Source organism: Coregonus clupeaformis, unplaced genomic scaffold, assembly GCF_020615455.1.
Source record: "Coregonus clupeaformis isolate EN_2021a unplaced genomic scaffold, ASM2061545v1 scaf0119, whole genome shotgun sequence".
Lineage (NCBI taxonomy): Eukaryota > Metazoa > Chordata > Actinopteri > Salmoniformes > Salmonidae > Coregonus > Coregonus clupeaformis.
This window is the reverse complement of record NW_025533574.1, coordinates 284,895-305,821: the sequence shown is the minus strand read 5'-3', so window position 1 is coordinate 305,821 and position 20,927 is coordinate 284,895. Positions and strand designations below refer to the sequence as shown.

Genomic DNA, 20,927 nt, shown 5'->3' with positions numbered 1-20,927 from the left:
GAGGCACTGCTGAGTGAGCATAATAATTTGCGTCTTTTTTTTTTACTGGACTGATGGTCTGCATCTAATGGTCAGTCTGAGGGGAGGGAGGGAGCAGCGGTGAAGCTGCCTCACACCCGACTCACCGTCCCTCCTCTCTCCCTCCCTTCGCTGAAAAAAGAGGACAGTCTTCCAGCTGATGGCGAAACTTAAGTTGCACAGAATTATTTCTGCCTCATGCACCAATTCATGTTGTTACTCCTATGACCAGAGAAAGTGAAACATTCCTTGATATTAAAAAAGACACAAGCCGCTAATAATAACGCAATAATAACAACGCAAGGTAATCGAAACACTTTGCTATACTCATTCATTGCAGCTGCAGTGCTGGTTGTAGCATGAGTGGAAGTAGGGAGAACGCTCATTTTATGGCTTATAAAACTGTTGAACAAAGTGTTGACAGTACTGAATAACAACTTTAAAATGATATTGGTTGAGTCCCTCTCTAGTCATGGTTTCAAAAGTTTTGAAATCTCACATTATCAACTTTGCTGTGCGTTCGAGGCTTCTTTTCACAGTCTATGGTGCGAGGAAACTGTGCAGACACGGTGATCTGAGCGATCTGATTGGCCAGCGACAGGCCTGTAAGTGCACTTGTTTTGCTCTCTGGGACTGCTGGATAGGTGGAGTTCTACCTTCAGACACATGAAATGGTTCAAAATGGGAACACTGCCTTCCTGGCGCTAGGGCTACTGAACTGAACAGCCAGGTCACCCGTGATACCAGTCAGTATTCAACGTAGTTGGCTAGCTAGCAAACAAGGGTTAAGAACGTTGCCAGCCAGTATGGCAATGGAAAATGTAGAACGAACGACTGGGTCGCGTCCATAGATACAAAACAAAAAGACTGAACGACTGGGTTGCGTCTCTGGCAACCGAACCGATAGAACGAATGACCAGCCGGCTTGGGTAACAACCTTAGATTTGTGTCGGGACTATATCTTGTGGAAGGATGAAATAGTATGAATAAATTAATCAAAATAACATTTTTTATGAAAATATTTAAATCATTATTTGAATATGTTGGTGACCCATTGTATAAAAGTGATAATACCCTCGAAGCCGGTGTTTGGCTTTGAGGGCATTAACAACACCAGTGCCAATATATCCTCCAAACACCAGCTTCTTGTGCATTATCACTTAATTGAGAGGCTTTGAAGCCACGAGTCGGCCATATTGGCACTCCCTAGTAAGAGCAGGCCTCCATAGGAATTAATGGAATTCTACAGTATTTCTATTAAATATTTTGAGAACAAAATGACATGGAATGAAGTAGGGGTCAGTAACATTAGTACTCTCTATTTTGTATTATTATGTTTAGCACACATAACAATTTTAAAGTAAGCGTTGAAGTGTCAAAAACGAATGTAGACATTGATAAATGCATTTCAATTGCTTCCAAAATAGTTTTCTACAATAGAGGAGTACCAAGATGACTGCTAGGTGGCTTAAATACCATGTTAAATACAGCACCCCCTGTCAGTCATGCAGGGTTTAAAAACATCATTGGTCTAGACAGGGGCTAATGGCTTGTGAGAGCAGAGCACAGATGGGATGTTTCTGATGACATGATTGGATTTACGGTGACAGGAAGACCGTTCACCCAGTGTCTCTGTCTATCTTTGGAGAAGAAACAATATACTAAAGATATTTACATGCAAAGTAATAGGAGGCTGACAGCTGTTTCTGTAGGCTACAATAGCCAAGCAGGCAAACAGGCTGACAAAAATGGATGGATGGTTGAATGTAACTGGGGCTACGTCCTCTCATGGCAACATGAAAAGCGCACCTATATACTTGGGAGGATAAAAACATCTCGGTCACAGGCATTCTGTGTGTTAGTGCAGTGATGAAATTGAGGCTACTGTGAATCAATCCACCATGGATATGTAGGCTACTGTTAGCATGATGGTAAACTAATCACACAGTTACTCATAACTGGAAAGCAGATATTACGAACTTGGCTCTCCTTGCACAATATAAGATTATTAGCCTCGTGGGCATCCTTTGTTGACAACTTTGCACCACGTGCATGTTCTACACAACACATGGGCATCCGTAGGAATGCTTTGGTGATGAAAAACACTGGCTTGCGTGGCCTTGCAGCGAGAGGCAGCGTTTCAAATCCGCTTTCAATGCCCTCCATCTCTCTCCCAGTCGTTCGCTGCCCGGACTCACCTCCTCTGCGTGTTTCCTCAGCGCTTTCTCCCGTTCATATTGCGTGATGAGCTGTTCGTTGTCCTCCTTTAACAGTTCAAGTTCCACTTCATGCTCCTGGTTTTCCGCGAACACCGAATCCAGGTTCTCCAGCACAGCCACGACGAGCGGCATCAGTTCTTTCACCACGTCTTCGTCGTATTTTCCTATCAGTTTCTCGAACTCGCGGTAGATGGAGTTGGCCAGGCCGGATACCCGCTCCGACATCATAGCCGATGTCCCCGGGTCGTCCTGGTACACTACTCCGTCCTCCAACTCCATTTTCTTCCCTTTCTTGAACAAATAGGTCCTGTGAATAGGATTTACACTTACCCCGCCACTATGAATTCCGTTATTTTCTTTACGAAAATGCAATGTGTATTCCCTTTAAAAGCTTGAATTGAAATGGCAATATCCGTGCAATAGTCCCTCCCTGGAAGTGTTCGATAGACGTAGATTATTTTTTTCCTCCGGTTTCGTCTTCTCACAACAGAGCTGCATTCAGTTCGCTTGAACGTTTGCTACGTTGCAGAACTGTTTGTCCTAAACGACACTCTTTCAAAAACGTTATTGTACATTCTTGAACAGACTGAGGTACGTTTGCTCCCGTTTGGTGGATGTGGCGAGGTGTGGCTTGAAGCAACGAGTGACGTATTTAAAGGGCAGTGGCCATGCTGACAGCGTTCCCCAACCGTTCCTATTATACCTCAGTTTCCCCAACCCACGACCTCCCCGTTATTCAACTGGTCGTTCAATACAGCACCGTTTCAGTTCAATTGAACGTTCCAGAACGTAAAAACTTACTGAATGCAGCCCAGCTGAGTAGACTATCACGTGATGACGTTGAGAATGTAGTTTTACCGAATATTTGTAGCCTACAATGTTAAGCCTAGGGCTAGTCACATATTCAAACACATCATAGTCATAACATAGTAATAAAACAGTATACTGTTAATAAAGGCATCTTTATTTCAATTCCTTTTAATTAAATCCTGCTCTAATAATGATTACATTACATTACCTGGTTAAATAAAGGTGAAATAAAAAATTTAAAAAAACATTTAAATTTTAGTCATTTAGCAGACTTACAGTTAGTGCATTCATCTTAAGATAGCTATCAGTAAGTAAAGTTTTCCTCAATAAAGTAGCTAAATAATAAATAAAATATTAAAATAATATATACAATAAATAAAACACAATAAATAAAATATTTCCTCAATAAATTATACATTGTATTTGTAACCCACTATCTCACAAACCCAAAGACCTAAACGACAGACTAAAACAAACAAAAACAAAAAACAAGTGGCAAAATTGTCCCACTCAAGAGGGATCATGGTTGTCAGTTATAAGCAAACAATGTGAAAGGAAAGCTTTACTAAGACAGGAAGAAGTAGCCTACACTATTCTGTGGGGTTGTATGTGGCTATATGATAGACCCACTTGTATTATGATTCAGTGTGGGCTAGTATAGGCTAGTGACTCTGGATAATGTATGCATCCCTCAGTTATCTTCAGTGTTGTAGTAGCCTACTCGCCGGACTCTGAGTGTCTCGGTGTCAGATACATTTTTACTCTGTCGTGACTCGGTCTCGGACAATGAGGACTTGGTAATTTCTTTCAGAGCCCAACCAAGACCAGCTGAGTGAAAAACTCATAATTATCAGCTCCCATTCATTCAGCCCATAAAACCTCTTAACCAGGCCAAATAGCCACACTCCTTTCATGACACATTAATATCTTATTGACTATTTTCTGGTCTTCCTACTTTACTCTTAACATTACTGTCCTTTACTTTCATTGAAAAATATCCTCAAACTTTGTAGTGCTCCTCAGAATGTCCTTGATTCGCTGGTAGGAAAGAGTGGGGATCATTCTTTGAAAGTTGCTCGCTCACTATTAGTAAGGTGAGACTGGGGGAAGTTGTAACATATTTTGTATTTGTATCTATTATAGACCTGTTTGAGTTAGTGAACATTTGTAAAGTGGCTCTCTAGTTGCCCTCAGCATGCATTTGTCACCATATGAATGTTTAAAGAATTAATATGTTCTTGTGAAATACTGTATGAACACATAGCGGACATTTGGAACTCTTATTATGGTAGAAACTAGGTGTGTGCCAACATAATCGGATTTACTCTTTATTACTCTTGATCAGTGGCGACCTGTCATTCAGGGCATTGAGCCCCACCTAGTTTAGCTAAAAAAATATATAAATATATACAGTTGAAGTCGGAAGTTTACATACACCTTAGCCAAATACATTTAAACTCAGTTTTTCATAATTCCTGACATTTAATCCTAGTAAAAATTCCCTGTTTTAGGTCAGTTAGGATCACCACTTTATTTAAAGAATGTGAAATGTCAGAATAATAGTAGAGAGAATGATTTATTTCAGCTTTTGTTTCATTCATCACATTCCCAGTGGGTCAGAAGTTTACAGACACTCAATTAGTATTTGGTATAGTTGCCTTTAAATTGTTTAACTTGTGTCAAACGTTTTGGGTAGCCTTCCATAAGCTTCCCACAATAAGTTGGGTGAATTTTGGCCCATTCCTCCTGACAGAGCTGGTGTAACGGAGTCAGGTTTGTAGGCCTCCTTGCTCGCACACGCTTTTTCAGATCTGCCCACAAATTTTCTATAGGATTGAGGTCAGGGCTTTGTGATGGCCACTCCAATACCTTGACTTTGTTGTCCTTAAGCCATTTTGCCACAACTTTGGAAGTATGCTTGGGGTCATTGTCCATTTGGAAGACCCATTTGCGACCAAGCTTTAACTTCCTGACTGATGTCTTGAGATGTTGCTTCAATATGTCCACATAATTTTCCTTCCTCATGATGCCATCTATTTTGTGAAGTGCACCAGTCCCTCCTGCAGCAAAGCACCCCCACAGCATGATGCTGCCACCCCGTGCTTCACGGTTGGGATGGTGTTCTTCGGCTTGCAAGCAACCCTCTTTTTCCTCCAAACATAACGATGGTCATTATGGCCAAACAGTTCCATTTTTGTTTCGTCAGACCAGAGGACATTTCTCCAAAAAGTATGATCTTTGTCCCCATGTGCAGTTGCAAACCGTATTCTGGCTTTTTTATAGCGGTTTTGGAGCAGTGGCTTCTTCCTTGCTGAGCGGCCTTTCAGGTTATGTCGATATAGGACTCGTTTTACTGTGGATATAGATACTTTTGTACCTGTTTCCTCCAGCATCTTCACAAGGTCCTTTGCTGTTGTTCTGGGATTGATTTGCACTTTTCGCACCAAAGTACGTTAATCTCTAGGAGACAGAACGCGTCTCCTTCCTGAGCGGTATGACGGCTGTGTGGTCCCATGTTGTTTATACTTGCGTACTATTGTTTGTACAGATGAACGTGGTACATTGTGGCACATTCGTTTGGAAATTGCTCCCAAGGATGAACCAGACTTGTGGAGGTCTACAATATTTTTTCTTAGGTCTTGGCTGATTTCTTTTGCTTTTCCCATGATGTCAAGCAAAGAGGCACTGAGTTTGAAGGTAGGCCTTGAAATATATCCAGAGGCAGGGGCGGTGTGTTCAATAGGGCGATATGGGCGACGCACTGCCAAACGGGAAAAGGAAGGGATTTTTTTTCTAATCAATTATATCACGGCAACAGTAGTTATCAGTGTTGTAATCTAGACGTCTGATCTGCCACAGTGCCACTAAATGTCCAATCAGGCTAAAGTCGTGCTTCAAATGCCCCCCCTTTTGGGGCGATTTCAGTCAGGTTGAAAATCGCCCAGAAGTCTGTCATAGACTCCCATGTAAAATCTATTTTTTTCAAATATCAGAGCTTTCAATACAATCTCTATGGGTTTCTGAGGGCTTGCACTTACGCTTTCGTCATACGTAACATAACCATGAACGTAACTAAGAAAAGAAGCGGGTAGCAGCGTCAATCAATTCACTACTACAATCAAAATGGCTAGGCTTCAGTGCAACTCGATTGTGTCTTTGAAAGAAGTTCCTTTTTGTCGGCGAACAAATGAAGATAAATTGGCAACGAAACAATTAGGACCTCCCAGACCAAATTTAATAATTCAACAGGTTTCTACTAAAGGGGGAAGTCCTACACCCGAGGATTTTCCAAAAATTGGTACGAACGAAAAACCTGGCTAGCAGGCTGCGATGTAGCTAATGCAGTCTTCTGCTACCCCCTGCTTACTCTTTCACCCTGAAGGCGGCACGGCAGACAGCACCGCTTGAACAGCGACTGGTGTGTAACGGACATGCACCATCTTTCAGGAAAGATTAAGAAACATGAGCTGTCAAAGACCCACATGGATAGCTGTTTGAGATTGTCTGCTTTGGGGAGAGTGAACATTCCCACTCAACTGGATGAGGGATACAGGCTAGCTGTCCGCCGCCACAACGATGAGGTTAGTGTTGATAATCACAAGTTTACTGGAGAACTGAAACTGACAAGGCTGACAAGATAGGACCCTTTTGTCCATTGTTATTGGATAGGAACAGAACTTATAACCAGCTCCTGACCTAAATAGATCTTAGCACAACATTTTACTCAACATATCATATTCCATATTCACTATAACAAATATATTTACTACGACATTAGCAAGAACCGCCACATCCTCAGCCGGCTAATCCAGTGTGTGAAGTTTTGCGGAGTGTTTGAGTTAACTGCGAGGCAAAGATGAAACTGAGGGGCTCCACCAACCCTGGTAAGCCAACACTTTTGAGATCAGTCAATAAATGCTTCTGGTATTGACTTATATGCTGCCCCTGTCTTCATGTTGTTGCTGGACATATCTTTTTTAAAATGTGTGTAGGTCACCTAAATCATCAGAAAAATTGCCCCCCCTGAGAATTTTTTCAGGAGCCGCCACTGTCCAGAGGTACACCTCCAATTGACTCAAATTATGTCAATTAGCCTATCAGAAGCTTCTAAAGCCATAACATCATCTTCTGGAATTTTCCAAGAAGTTTAAAGGCACAGTCAACTTAGTATATGTAAACGTCTCACCCACTGGAATTGTGATACAGTGAATTATAAGTTAAATAAACTGTCTGTAAACAATTGTTGGAAAAATTATTTGTGTCATGCACAAAGTAGATGTCCTAACCGACTTGCCAAAACTATAGTTTGTTAACAAGAAATGTGTGGAGTGGTTGAAAAACTAGTTTTAATGACTCCAACCTAGGTGTATGTAAACTTCCGACTTCAATTGTATTTGTTTTGCCTGTTTTGCATGTTATTTTGGCATTAATACGTGTCACATACCAGTTTGCAAACAATGTAAACAAATATATATAATTATTGAGTTAATAAAGCCGCATACAAACATGGTCTCTTTTTTGCTTTCTTGAGTAAGGCAGATCCAAAATGCAGGTGTTTTAGCCTAGTTCAGTGCTTTCTGTGGTGGTGGGGCAGCCAGCGGTTGGTAATGGTGGGGCAGCCAGTGTAGGGGTTGGTAATGTTCTCAAGTTGTGCCGTGATTTGCTCAGTGTTCTGTCGCTCATGGGGACATTACGTCACCGCAAAATCTACGGGGAGAGCTCGAAAATTCAAGCCCCTTGGGTGCTGCCATAGAGTTACATTAGAAGTGCCCATCCAAGAAGGCTCAAGGTCATTGGCCAAAAATAAAACTATGTCAACTCAAATTACAGTGGGGAAAAAAAGTATTTAGTCAGCCACCAATTGTGCAGGTTCTCCCACTTAAAAAGATGAGAGAGGCCTGTAATTTTCATCATAGGTACACGTCAACTATGACAGACAAATTGAGAATTTTTTTCTCCAGAAAATCACATTTTAATGAATTTATTTGCAAATTATGGTGGAAAATAAGTATTTGGTCACCTACAAACAAGCAAGATTTCTGGCTCTCACAGACCTGTAACTTCTTCTTTAAGAGGCTCCTCTGTCCTCCACTCGTTACCTGTATTAATGGCACCTGTTTGAACTTGTTATCAGTATAAAAGACACCTGTCCACAACCTCAAACAGTCACACTCCAAACTCCACTATGGCCAAGACCAAAGAGCTGTCAAAGGACACCAAAAACAAAATTGTAGACCTGCACCAGGCTGGGAAGACTGAATCTGCAATAGGTAAGGAGCTTGGTTTGAAGAAATCAACTGTGGGAGCAATTATTAGGAAATGGAAGACATACAAGACCACTGATAATCTCCCTCGATCTGGGACTCCACGCAAGATCTCACCCCATGGGGTCAAAATGATCACAAGAACGGTGAGCAAAAATCCCAGAACCACACGGGGGGACCAAGTGAATGACCTGCAGAGAGCCGGGACCAAAGTAACAAAGCCTACCATCAGTAACACACTACGCCGCCAGGGACTCGAATCCTGCAGTGCCAGACGTGTCCCCCTGCTTAAGCCAGTACATGTCCAGGCCCGTCTGAAGTTTGCTAGAGTGCATTTGGATGATCCAGAAGAGGATTGGGAGAATGTCATATGGTCAGATGAAACCAAAATATAACTTTTTGGTGAAAACTCAACTCGTCGTGTTTGGAGGACAAAGAATGCTGAGTTGCATCCAAAGAACACCATACCTACTGTGAAGCATGGGGGTGGAAACATCATGCTTTGGGGCTGTTTTTCTGCAAAGGGACCAGGACGACTGATCCGTGTAAAGGAAAGAATGAATGGGGCCATGTATCGTGAGATTTTGAGTGAAAACCTCCTTCCATCAGCAAGGGCATTGAAGATGAAACGTGGCTGGGTCTTTCAGCATGACAATGATCCCAAACACACCGCCGGGCAACGAAGGAGTGGCTTCGTAAGAAGCATTTCAAGGTCCTGGAGTGGCCTAGCCAGTCTCCAGATCTCAACCCCATAGAAAATCTTTGGAGGGAGTTGAAAGTCCGTGTTGCCCAGCGACAGCCCCAAAACATCACTGCTCTAGAGGAGATCTGCATGGAGGAATGGGCCAAAATACCAGCAACAGTGTGTGAAAACCTTGTGAAGACTTACAGAAAACGTTTGACCTGTGTCATTGCCAACAAAGGGTATATAACAAAGTATTGAAAAAACTTTTGTTATTGACCAAATACTTATTTTCCACCATAATTTGCAAATAAATTCATTAAAAATCCTACAATGTGATTTTCTGGAAAACATTTTCTCATTTTGTCTGTCATAGTTGACGTGTATCTATGATGAAAATTACAGGCCTCTCTCATCTTTTTAAGTGGGAGAACTTGCACAGTTGGTGGCTGACTAAATACTTTTTTTCCCCCACTGTATCTACCGTAGCTTTGATTGGACTGATCATGTCAACATCATACTTTCAAAATCTTAGCTAGCAAGCTAGCAGTCATCATCATGAATCAAGTCGACAATCTACTTGCAAATACTTTTCAATCCTTGTTATATGAAGAGAAATTATGAAGAGAAATTATAGATAAAACGTATTGGTGCTCATCGGCCATTGGACATAAACATTACACAACAAGTTGGAAATCACAAATTCAACAACGAGTGGTTTGGAAGGAATCAGTGGCTAACTGCAAGCATTGCAAAGTAATCACTAGCCTGCAATTCAGTGGAGTGGCTGTGTGGTCCAAGTCGGGGTTTAAGGGTCTCTTTTCCAAGCTTAAAAGGATAAACATTCAACATTGGCCATGCTGTCAATCCAGCAAGACTTCAGCCGCTCTCAAGACAAATGGAAACTCGGAACTGGGAAATCTCAAACTTCAGTGAGTTCAAGACAACTGGGAACTCGTGGAAAAAACTAGCTCATACTGGGACAATACGTTTTGAACGGTCATCCAACTCGCAATTCCAAGTCGGGAACTCAGGACTCTTTCTAGAGCTCCGACCTGAAGATCACTGACATCATGAATCGACCTTGTTTATTTTTGAGTTCCCAGTTGTCTTGAAAGCACCATACATCCAGAGAATGCCAGACTTTGATACCAAAGTCTGATGACAAAATTAGCCCACGAAGGACCGCCACTCCACCTTCCTGTTCAAGTGAGCACAGCACAGGTGAGTCAAAAAAAATGGCTTGTATGCTGCTGCATAAATGATGTAATATGCCAGGGAGATATGTATACTGTAGCTAAGAAGGTAATACTAAGTGTATGTTGTGTATTAAACTGTTAGTAGCCCATGTGCCTCACCCTAATAATTTGGCCCCTTTTAGCCTACTGTTCTGATTTGGTGGTGCACATGTAGCCTATAGCCTGTTTTAGAGAATGTCATCATCGAATATATTGTAAGAGCTTTCATTGTCTGCTTATATGCCCCCTTTATTTATCCTACGGTTCTGACTTGGTGTACAGGGAGAATAATGTAAGAACGGCCCATGTTCTGAATTCTGTCGATGTACATTTCAAAAGTGCTGAACAAATAGTTATATTGACTACATCCATCCTAGCTCGCTCATGAATGTCTTAATCGAAATTACGGATTGCCTCTAATCAGCTCGTTGTCCCCGTATGCCATAGTTTGTACATCTCAATTGTCAGTAGAAACCACATTTGTTTAAGCAAGTCAGCCATGTTTTTTTTAAAGACAGTAAATTATGCTGAATGAACTGTTTCGCTGCCAGACAAGGCTCCACTGATAGCCAGGTGTAGCAGTGGTAAGGTCTTGGGACTGCTGTTGGGACTCTGCTGTTGGGACAGCTTTATGTAGACCCTAACAGTTTGTGGGCACCGTTATAGTGCTATTAATGTATTGTTTAGTGTTGTGGCTTTGCTGGCATGCATCCCCCAATTTTTGTTTTTGTTTGCCCAACCAAGATTTACACCAAGATTTACATGCTAAAATCACCACTGCTCTTGATCAGCAAACCCCGGAGTGCGCTTTAAATGCCGGGGTAAAGCATATACCGCAAGTGTGCATTACTGCACTATCACTCAGAGCACATCATTATGTTCCTTCACTCATTTACAGTGGGGAAAAAAGTATTTAGTCAGCCACCAATTGTGCAAGTTCTCCCACTTAAAAAGATGAGAGAGGCCTGTAATTTTCATCATAGGTACACGTCAACTATGACAGACAAATTGAGATTTTTTTTTCCAGAAAATCACATTGTAGGATTTTTTATGAATTTATTTGCAAATTATGGTGGAAAATAAGTATTTGGTCACCTACAAACAAGCAAGATTTCTGGCTCTCACAGACCTGTAACTTCTTCTTTAAGAGGCTCCTCTGTCCTCCACTCGTTACCTGTATTAATGGCACCTGTTTGAACTTGTTATCAGTATAAAAGACACCTGTCCACAACCTCAAACAGTCACACTCCAAACTCCACTATGGCCAAGACCAAAGAGCTGTCAAAGGACACCAGAAACAAAATTGTAGACCTGCACCAGGCTGGGAAGACTGAATCTGCAATAGGTAAGCAGCTTGGTTTGAAGAAATCAACTGTGGGAGCAATTATTAGGAAATGGAAGACATACAAGACCACTGATAATCTCCCTCGATCTGGGGCTCCACGCAAGATCTCACCCCGTGGGGTCAAAATGATCACAAGAACGGTGAGCAAAAATCCCAGAACCACACGGGGGGACCAAGTGAATGACCTGCAGAGAGCCGGGACCAAAGTAACAAAGCCTACCATCAGTAACACACTACGCCGCCAGGGACTCGAATCCTGCAGTGCCAGATGTGTCCCCCTGCTTAAGCCAGTACATGTCCAGGCCCGTCTGAAGTTTGCTAGAGTGCATTTGGATGATCCAGAAGAGGATTGGGAGAATGTCATATGGTCAGATGAAACCAAAATATGACTTTTTGGTAAAAACTCAACTCGTCGTGTTTGGAGGACAAAGAATGCTGAGTTGCATCCAAAGAACACCATACCTACTGTGAAGCATGGGGGTGGAAACATCATGCTTTGGGGCTGTTTTTCTGCAAAGGGACCAGGACGACTGATCCGTGTAAAGGAAAGAATGAATGGGGCCATGTATCGTGAGATTTTGAGTGAAAACCTCCTTCCATCAGCAAGGGCATTGAAGATGAAACGTGGCTGGGTCTTTCAGCATGACAATGATCCCAAACACACCGCCCGGGCAACGAAGGAGTGGCTTCGTAAGAAGCATTTCAAGGTCCTGGAGTGGCCTAGCCAGTCTCCAGATCTCAACCCCATAGAAAATCTTTGGAGGGAGTTGAAAGTCCGTGTTGCCCAGCGACAGCCCCAAAACATCACTGCTCTAGAGGAGATCTGCATGGAGGAATGGGCCAAAATACCAGCAACAGTGTGTGAAAACCTTGTGAAGACTTACAGAAAACGTTTGACCTGTGTCATTGCCAACAAAGGGTATATAACAAAGTATTGAAAAAACTTTTGTTATTGACCAAATACTTATTTTCCACCATAATTTGCAAATAAATTCATTAAAAATCCTACAATGTGATTTTCTGGAAAACATTTTCTCATTTTGTCTGTCATAGTTGACGTGTATCTATGATGAAAATTACAGGCCTCTCTCATCTTTTTAAGTGGGAGAACTTGCACAGTTGGTGGCTGACTAAATACTTTTTTCCCCCACTGTATCTACCGTAGCTTTGATTGGACTGATCATGTCAACATCATACTTTCAAAATCTTAGCTAGCAAGCTAGCAGTCATCATCATGAATCAAGTCGACAATCTACTTGCAAATACTTTTCAATCCTTGTTATATGAAGAGAAATTATGAAGAGAAATTATAGATAAAACGTATTGGTGCTCATCGGCCATTGGACATAAACATTACACAACAAGTTGGAAATCACAAATTCAACAACGAGTGGTTTGGAAGGAATCAGTGGCTAACTGCAAGCATTGCAAAGTAATCACTAGCCTGCAATTCAGTGGAGTGGCTGTGTGGTCCAAGTCGGGGTTTAAGGGTCTCTTTTCCAAGCTTAAAAGGATAAACATTCAACATTGGCCATGCTGTCAATCCAGCAAGACTTCAGCCGCTCTCAAGACAAATGGAAACTCGGAACTGGGAAATCTCAAACTTCAGTGAGTTCAAGACAACTGGGAACTCGTGGAAAAAACTAGCTCATACTGGGACAATACGTTTTGAACGGTCATCCAACTCGCAATTCCAAGTCGGGAACTCAGGACTCTTTCTAGAGCTCCGACCTGAAGATCACTGACATCATGAATCGACCTTGTTTATTTTTGAGTTCCCAGTTGTCTTGAAAGCACCATACATCCAGAGAATGCCAGACTTTGATACCAAAGTCTGATGACAAAATTAGCCCACGAAGGACCGCCACTCCACCTTCCTGTTCAAGTGAGCACAGCACAGGTGAGTCAAAAAAAATGGCTTGTATGCTGCTGCATAAATGATGTAATATGCCAGGGAGATATGTATACTGTAGCTAAGAAGGTAATACTAAGTGTATGTTGTGTATTAAACTGTTAGTAGCCCATGTGCCTCACCCTAATAATTTGGCCCCTTTTAGCCTACTGTTCTGATTTGGTGGTGCACATGTAGCCTATAGCCTGTTTTAGAGAATGTCATCATCGAATATATTGTAAGAGCTTTCATTGTCTGCTTATATGCCCCCTTTATTTATCCTACGGTTCTGACTTGGTGTACAGGGAGAATAATGTAAGAACGGCCCATGTTCTGAATTCTGTCGATGTACATTTCAAAAGTGCTGAACAAATAGTTATATTGACTACATCCATCCTAGCTCGCTCATGAATGTCTTAATCGAAATTACGGATTGCCTCTAATCAGCTCGTTGTCCCCGTATGCCATAGTTTGTACATCTCAATTGTCAGTAGAAACCACATTTGTTTAAGCAAGTCAGCCATGTTTTTTTAAAGACAGTAAATTATGCTGAATGAACTGTTTCAGCTGCCAGACAAGGCTCCACTGATAGCCAGGTGTAGCAGTGGTAAGGTCTTGGGACTGCTGTTGGGACTCTGCTGTTGGGACAGCTTTATGTAGACCCTAACAGTTTGTGGGCACCGTTATAGTGCTATTAATGTATTGTTTAGTGTTGTGGCTTTGCTGGCATGCATCCCCCAATTTTTGTTTTTGTTTGCCCAACCAAGATTTACACCAAGATTTACATGCTAAAATCACCACTGCTCTTGATCAGCAAACCCCGGAGTGCGCTTTAAATGCCGGGGTAAAGCATATACCGCAAGTGTGCATTACTGCACTATCACTCAGAGCACATCATTATGTTCCTTCACTCATTTACAGTGGGGAAAAAAAGTATTTAGTCAGCCACCAATTGTGCAAGTTCTCCCACTTAAAAAGATGAGAGAGGCCTGTAATTTTCATCATAGGTACCACGTCAACTATGACAGACAAATTGAGATTTTTTTTTCCAGAAAATCACATTGTAGGATTTTTTTATGAATTTATTTGCAAATTATGGTGGAAAATAAGTATTTGGTCACCTACAAACAAGCAAGATTTCTGGCTCTCACAGACCTGTAACTTCTTCTTTAAGAGGCTCCTCTGTCCTCCACTCGTTACCTGTATTAATGGCACCTGTTTGAACTTGTTATCAGTATTAAAGACACCTGTCCACAACCTCAAACAGTCACACTCCAAACTCCACTATGGCCAAGACCAAAGAGCTGTCAAAGGACACCAGAAACAAAATTGTAGACCTGCACCAGGCTGGGAAGACTGAATCTGCAATAGGTAAGCAGCTTGGTTTGAAGAAATCAACTGTGGGAGCAATTATTAGGAAATGGAAGACATACAAGACCACTGATAATCTCCCTCGATCTGGGGCTCCACGCAAGATCTCACCCCGTGGGGTCAAAATGATCACAAGAACGGTGAGCAAAAATCCCAGAACCACACGGGGGGACCAAGTGAATGACCTGCAGAGAGCCGGGACCAAAGTAACAAAGCCTACCATCAGTAACACACTACGCCGCCAGGGACTCGAATCCTGCAGTGCCAGATGTGTCCCCCTGCTTAAGCCAGTACATGTCCAGGCCCGTCTGAAGTTTGCTAGAGTGCATTTGGATGATCCAGAAGAGGATTGGGAGAATGTCATATGGTCAGATGAAACCAAAATATGACTTTTTGGTAAAAACTCAACTCGTCGTGTTTGGAGGACAAAGAATGCTGAGTTGCATCCAAAGAACACCATACCTACTGTGAAGCATGGGGGTGGAAACATCATGCTTTGGGGCTGTTTTTCTGCAAAGGGACCAGGACGACTGATCCGTGTAAAGGAAAGAATGAATGGGGCCATGTATCGTGAGATTTTGAGTGAAAACCTCCTTCCATCAGCAAGGGCATTGAAGATGAAACGTGGCTGGGTCTTTCAGCATGACAATGATCCCAAACACACCGCCCAGGCAACGAAGGAGTGGCTTCGTAAGAAGCTTTTCAAGGTCCTGGAGTGGCCTAGCCAGTCTCCAGATCTCAACCCCATAGAAAATCTTTGGAGGGAGTTGAAAGTCTGTGTTGCCCAGCGACAGCCCCAAAACATCACTGCTCTAGAGGAGATCTTCATTGAGGCCAAAATACCAGCAACAGTGTGTGAAAACCTTGTGAAGACTTACAGAAAACGTTTGACCTGTGTCATTGCCAACAAAGGGTATATAACAAAGTATTGAGAAACTTTTGTTATTGACCAAATACTTATTTTCCACCATAATTTGCAAATAAATTCATTAAAAATCCTACAATGTGATTTTCTGGATATTTTTTTCTCATTTTGTCTGTCATAGTTGACGTGTACCTATGATGAAAATTACAGGCCTCTCTCATCTTTTTAAGTGGGAGAACTTGCACAATTGGTGGCTGACTAAATACTTTTTTTCCCCCACTGTATGTATTAAACCACCCAGACACGTCAAAGATACAGTCGTCCTTCTGAACTGAGCTGCAGGACAGGAATGAAAGTGCTCAGGGATGTTACCATGAGGCCATTGGTGATTTTAAAATGGTTACAGAGTTCAATGGCTGTAATGGGTAAAAAAACTGAGGATGAATCAACAACATTGTAGTGACTCCACAATAATGACTTAAATGACAGTGAAGAGAAAAAATTCAAATATACAGAATAAATATATTCTAAAACATGCATCTTGTATGCAAAAAGTGACTAAAGTAGTACAGCAAAAAAAACACTGCAAAGGAATACACTTTTTAGTCTAATGCAAAGCCTTATGTTTGGGGCAAATCCAACACAACACATCACTGAGTAACTGCATCCTTATTTTCAAGCATGTTGGTGGCGCATCATGGTATGGCTACACTTGACATCAGCAAATACTGAGGAGTTTTTGTGGATAAAAAGAAACGGGATGGGGCTAAGCACAGGCAAAATCCTAGACGAAAACCTGCTTCAGTCTGCTTTACATCCCTGTTAGTGAGCATTTCTCCTTTGCCAAGATAATCCATCTGCCATATTAGCCCTCCTGTAGCTCAGTTGGTAGAGCATGGCGCTTGCAACGCAAGGGTTGTGGGTTCGTTTCCCACGGGGGCCAGTATGAAAAATGTATGCACTCACTAATTGGAAGTCGCTCTGGATAAGAGCGTCTGCTAAATGACTAAACATTTTTTTTTAAATGCCTGACTGGTGTGGCAATTTGAATGCACAGAGATACTGTGACGAGATCCTGAGGCCCACTGTCGTGCCATTCATCTGCCACCATCACCTCGTGTTTCAGCATGATAATGCATCGACCCATGTCGCAAGGATCTGTACACATTTCCTCTAAGCTGAAAATGTCTGAGTTCTTCCATGGCCTGCATACTTACCAGACATGTCACCCATTGAGCATGTTTGGAATGCTATGGATCGACGTGTATGACAGCGTGTTCCAGTTCCCGCCAATATCCAGCAACTTCGCATAGCCATTGAAGAGGAGTGGGACAACATTCCACAGGCCACAATCAACAGCCTGATCTTCTCTATGCGAAGGAGATGTGTTGCGCTGCATAAGCCAAATGGTGGTCACACCAGATACTGACTGGTTTTCTGATCCACGTTCCTACCTTTTTTAAAGGTATCTGTGACCAACAGATGCATATCTGTATTTCCAGTCGTGAAATCTATAGATAAGGGCCTAATTAATTTATTATTGACAAATTTTGTTATATGAACGGTAACTCAGTAAAGTCCTTGAAATTGTTGCATGTTGTGTTTTATATATTTTTTCAGTGTAGTTAGCAAACCAGGCCAAAGACCCCTCAGAGACACCAATACTCCTAAGCCGACCCACAAGAATGAAATGGTCTACCTCATCAAAAGCTTTGGCCAAGTCAATAAAAATAGCAGCACAACATTGCTTATCATCAAGGGCAGTGGTGACATCCTTTAGGACCTTTAAGGTTGCAGTGACACATTCAGAACGTGAGCAGAAACCAGATTGCATACCGCAGAGAATGCTATACACATCAAGAAAGCCAGTCAGTCGATTATTGACAAGTTTTCCAACACTTTTGATAAACAGGGCAAGATAGAAATTGTCCTATAACAGTTAGGATCAGCTTGATCTCTCCCTTTAAATAAAGGACTCACCGTGGCTGCCTTCCAAGCACTGGGAACCTCCCCAGAGAGGAGAGAGATAAAAGGTCAGAGATAGGCTCAGCAATGATGGGGGCTGCAACCTTAAAGATGAAAGGATCTAAACCCTCTGACCCAGATGTTTTTTTGGTATCAAGTTTAAGGAGCTCATTTGGCACCTCACTCAGTGACCGCTTGCAGGGAGAAGCTGTGCAGCAGGGCAGGGGAAAAAGAGGGAGGAGCATCAGGGCTAGTCGCCTTAGAAGGGCTGGGCGATGAGGAAGTGTTGGATGGGCAAGGAGCCATAGCTGAGTCAAATAGGAATCCTGACTCAATGAAGTGGTGATTAAAGAGCTCAGCCATACGATCCTTGTCAGTAACAATCACATCAACATTAAAGGAAAGGTTCACTATTTTGAATATTATATATTTTTTGTGCATCTCTGAGTGATGTTCTATCGATTCCCTGGGTCAATTAATTTTTTCATGTACAGTGAGGGAATTTTTGTTTTTGATCCCCTGCTGATTTTGTACGTTTGCCTTACTGACAAAGAAATGATCAGTCTATAATTTTAATGGTAGGTTTATTTGAACAGTGAGAGACAGAATAACAACAAAAAAATCCAGAAAAACGCATGTCAAAAATGTTATAAATTGATCTGCATTTTAATGAGGGAAATAAGTATTTGACCCCCTCTCAATCAGAAAGATTTCTGGCTCCCAGGTATCTTTTATACAGGTAACGAGCTGAGATTAGGAGAACACTCTTAAAGGGAGTATAAAAGACACCTGTCCACAGAAGCAATCAATCAATCAGATTCCAAACTCTCCACCATGGCCAAGACCAAAGAGCTCTCCAAGGATGTCAGGGACAAGATTGTAGACCTACACAAGGCTGGAATGGGCTACAAGACCATCGCCAAGCAGCTTGGTGAGAAGGTGACAACAGTTGGTGCGATTATTCGCAAATTGAAGAAACACAAAATAACTGTCAATCTCCCTCGGCCTGGGGCTCCATGCAAGATCTCACATCGTGGAGTTGCAATGATCATGAGAACGGTGAGGAATCATCCCAGAACTACACGGGAGGATTTTGTCAATGATCTCAAGGCAGCTGGGACCATAGTCACCAAGAAAACAATTGGTAACACACTACGCCGTGAAGGACTGAAATCCTGCAGTGCCCGCAAGATCCCCCTGCTCAAGAAAGCACATATACATGCCAGTCTGAAGTTTGCCAATGAATATTTGAATGATTCAGAGGAGAACTGGGTGAAAGTGTTGTGGTCAGATGAGACCAAAATCGAGCTCTTTGGCATCAACTCAACTCGCTGTGTTTGGAGGAGGAGGAATGCTGCCTATGACCCCAAGAACACCATCCCCACCGTCAAACATGGAGGTGGAAACATTATGCTTTGGGGGTGTTTTCTGCTAAGGGGATAGGACAACTTCACCGCATCAAAGGGACGATGGACGGGGCCATGTACCGTCAAATATTGAGTGAGAACCTCCTTCCCTCAGCCAGGGCATTGAAAATGGGTCGTGGATGGGTATTCCAGCATGACAATGACCCAAAACACACGGCCAAGGCAACAAAGGAGTGGCTCAAGAAGAAGCACATTAAGGTCCTGGAGTGGCCTAGCCAGTCTCCAGACCTTAATCCCATAGAAAATCTGTGGAGGGAGCTGAAGGTTCGAGTTGCCAAACGTCAGCTTCGAAACCTTAATGACTTGGAGAAGATCTGCAAAGAGGAGTGGGACAAAATCCCTCCTGAGATGTGTGCAAACCTGGTGGCCAACTACAAGAAACGTCTGACCTCTGTGATTGCCAACAAGGGTTTTTCCACCAAGTACTAAGTCATGTTTAGCAGAGGGGTCAAATACTTATTTCCCTCATTAAAATGCAAATAAATTTATAACATTTTTGACATGCGTTTTTCTGGATTTTTTTGTTGTTATTCTGTCTCTCACTGTTCAAATAAACCTACCATTAAAATTATAGACTGATAATTTCTTTGTCAGTGGGCAAACGTACAAAATCAGCAGGTGATCAAATACTTTTTTCCCTCACTGTATTACACCCCACCCAGCAGACTGTCGACCAATCGCATTCACGATGTCATGCTGCGTCACACGGTTGCTGAGCTAGATTTGTAATGTTATACTTCTTGTTAATGAAATTTGTGCTAATGTTGGGTTTTGAGCTAGCGCCCAATAGACTCCCATTTACTCCTTGAAGGAGAGCGCGCCTTGTCCCAGAATGCATCACGTGGCCCATTGACGAAGCATGGGCAACGTTTCCCATCTCCTCAAAAGTATATCTGCCATTGCGAATGTTAGACTCCACTCTGTGAGGCACATTGATCCACAGGTTGAACATGGTGAGATTGTAGATTCCTAAATTGATAGTGCAGTTTGTTTAGGCGATTTTACAAGTAACTACCTACGTTACATGCTGATATTGTCTTTGGTATTATTATGTGTAGCTACGTTTGCTAGCCAGCCAGCTAAGCCATAGAGAGCTGCAACAGATTTCAACAACGATTTTCTATGTTGCTTCCAACCTTACAGTGGCTTGCGAAAGTATTCACCCCTCTTGGCATTTCTCCTATTTTGGCACATCTGGCCACTGGGATTTTTGCCCATTCTTCAAGGCAAAACTGCTCCAGCTCCTTCAAGTTGGATGGGTTCCACTGGTGTACAGCAATCTTTAAGTCATACCACAGATTCTCAATTGGATTGAGGTCTGGGCTTTGACTAGGCCATTCCAAGACATTTCAATGTTTCCCCTTAAACCACTCGAGTGTTGCTTTAGCAGTATGCTTAGGGTCATTGTCCTGCTGGAAGGTGAACCTCCGTCCCAGTCTCAAATCTCTGGAAGACTGAAACAGGTTTCCCTCAAGAATTTCCCTGTATTTAGCACCATCCATCATTCCTTCAATTCTGACCAGTTTCCATGTCCCTGCCGATGAAAAACATCCCCAGAGCATGATGCTGCCACCACCATGCTTCACTGTGGGGATGGTGTTCTCAGGGTGATGAGAGGTGTTGGGTTTGCGCCAGACATAGTGTTTTCCTTGATGGCCAAAAAGCTCAATTTTAGTCTCATCTGACCAGAGTACCTTCTTCCATATGTTTGGGGAGTCTCCCACATGACTTTCGGCGAACACCAAACGTTTTTGCTTATTTTTTTCTTTAAGCAGTGACTTTTTTCTGGCCACTCTTCCGTAAAGCCCAGCTCTGTGGAGTGTAAGGCTTAA

General features: G+C 42.4%; 1 protein-coding gene across 6 annotated transcripts in view; it reads right to left on the bottom strand.

Annotated features, from left to right (window-relative positions):
• Positions 1 to 2,837, bottom strand: part of LOC121568833 (C-Jun-amino-terminal kinase-interacting protein 4-like) — a 43,649-nt gene extending 40,812 nt beyond the window's left edge. For all 6 annotated transcript variants that reach the window (XM_041879272.2, XM_041879273.2, XM_041879275.2 and 3 more), the window contains exon 1: positions 2,217 to 2,837. In XM_041879272.2, the coding sequence (XP_041735206.1) occupies positions 2,217 to 2,516 (300 nt within the window). In that variant the 5' untranslated portion in view covers positions 2,517 to 2,837. The remainder of the gene's footprint in view (positions 1 to 2,216) is intronic.
• Between the last annotated feature and the right edge of the window lie 18,090 nt (positions 2,838 to 20,927).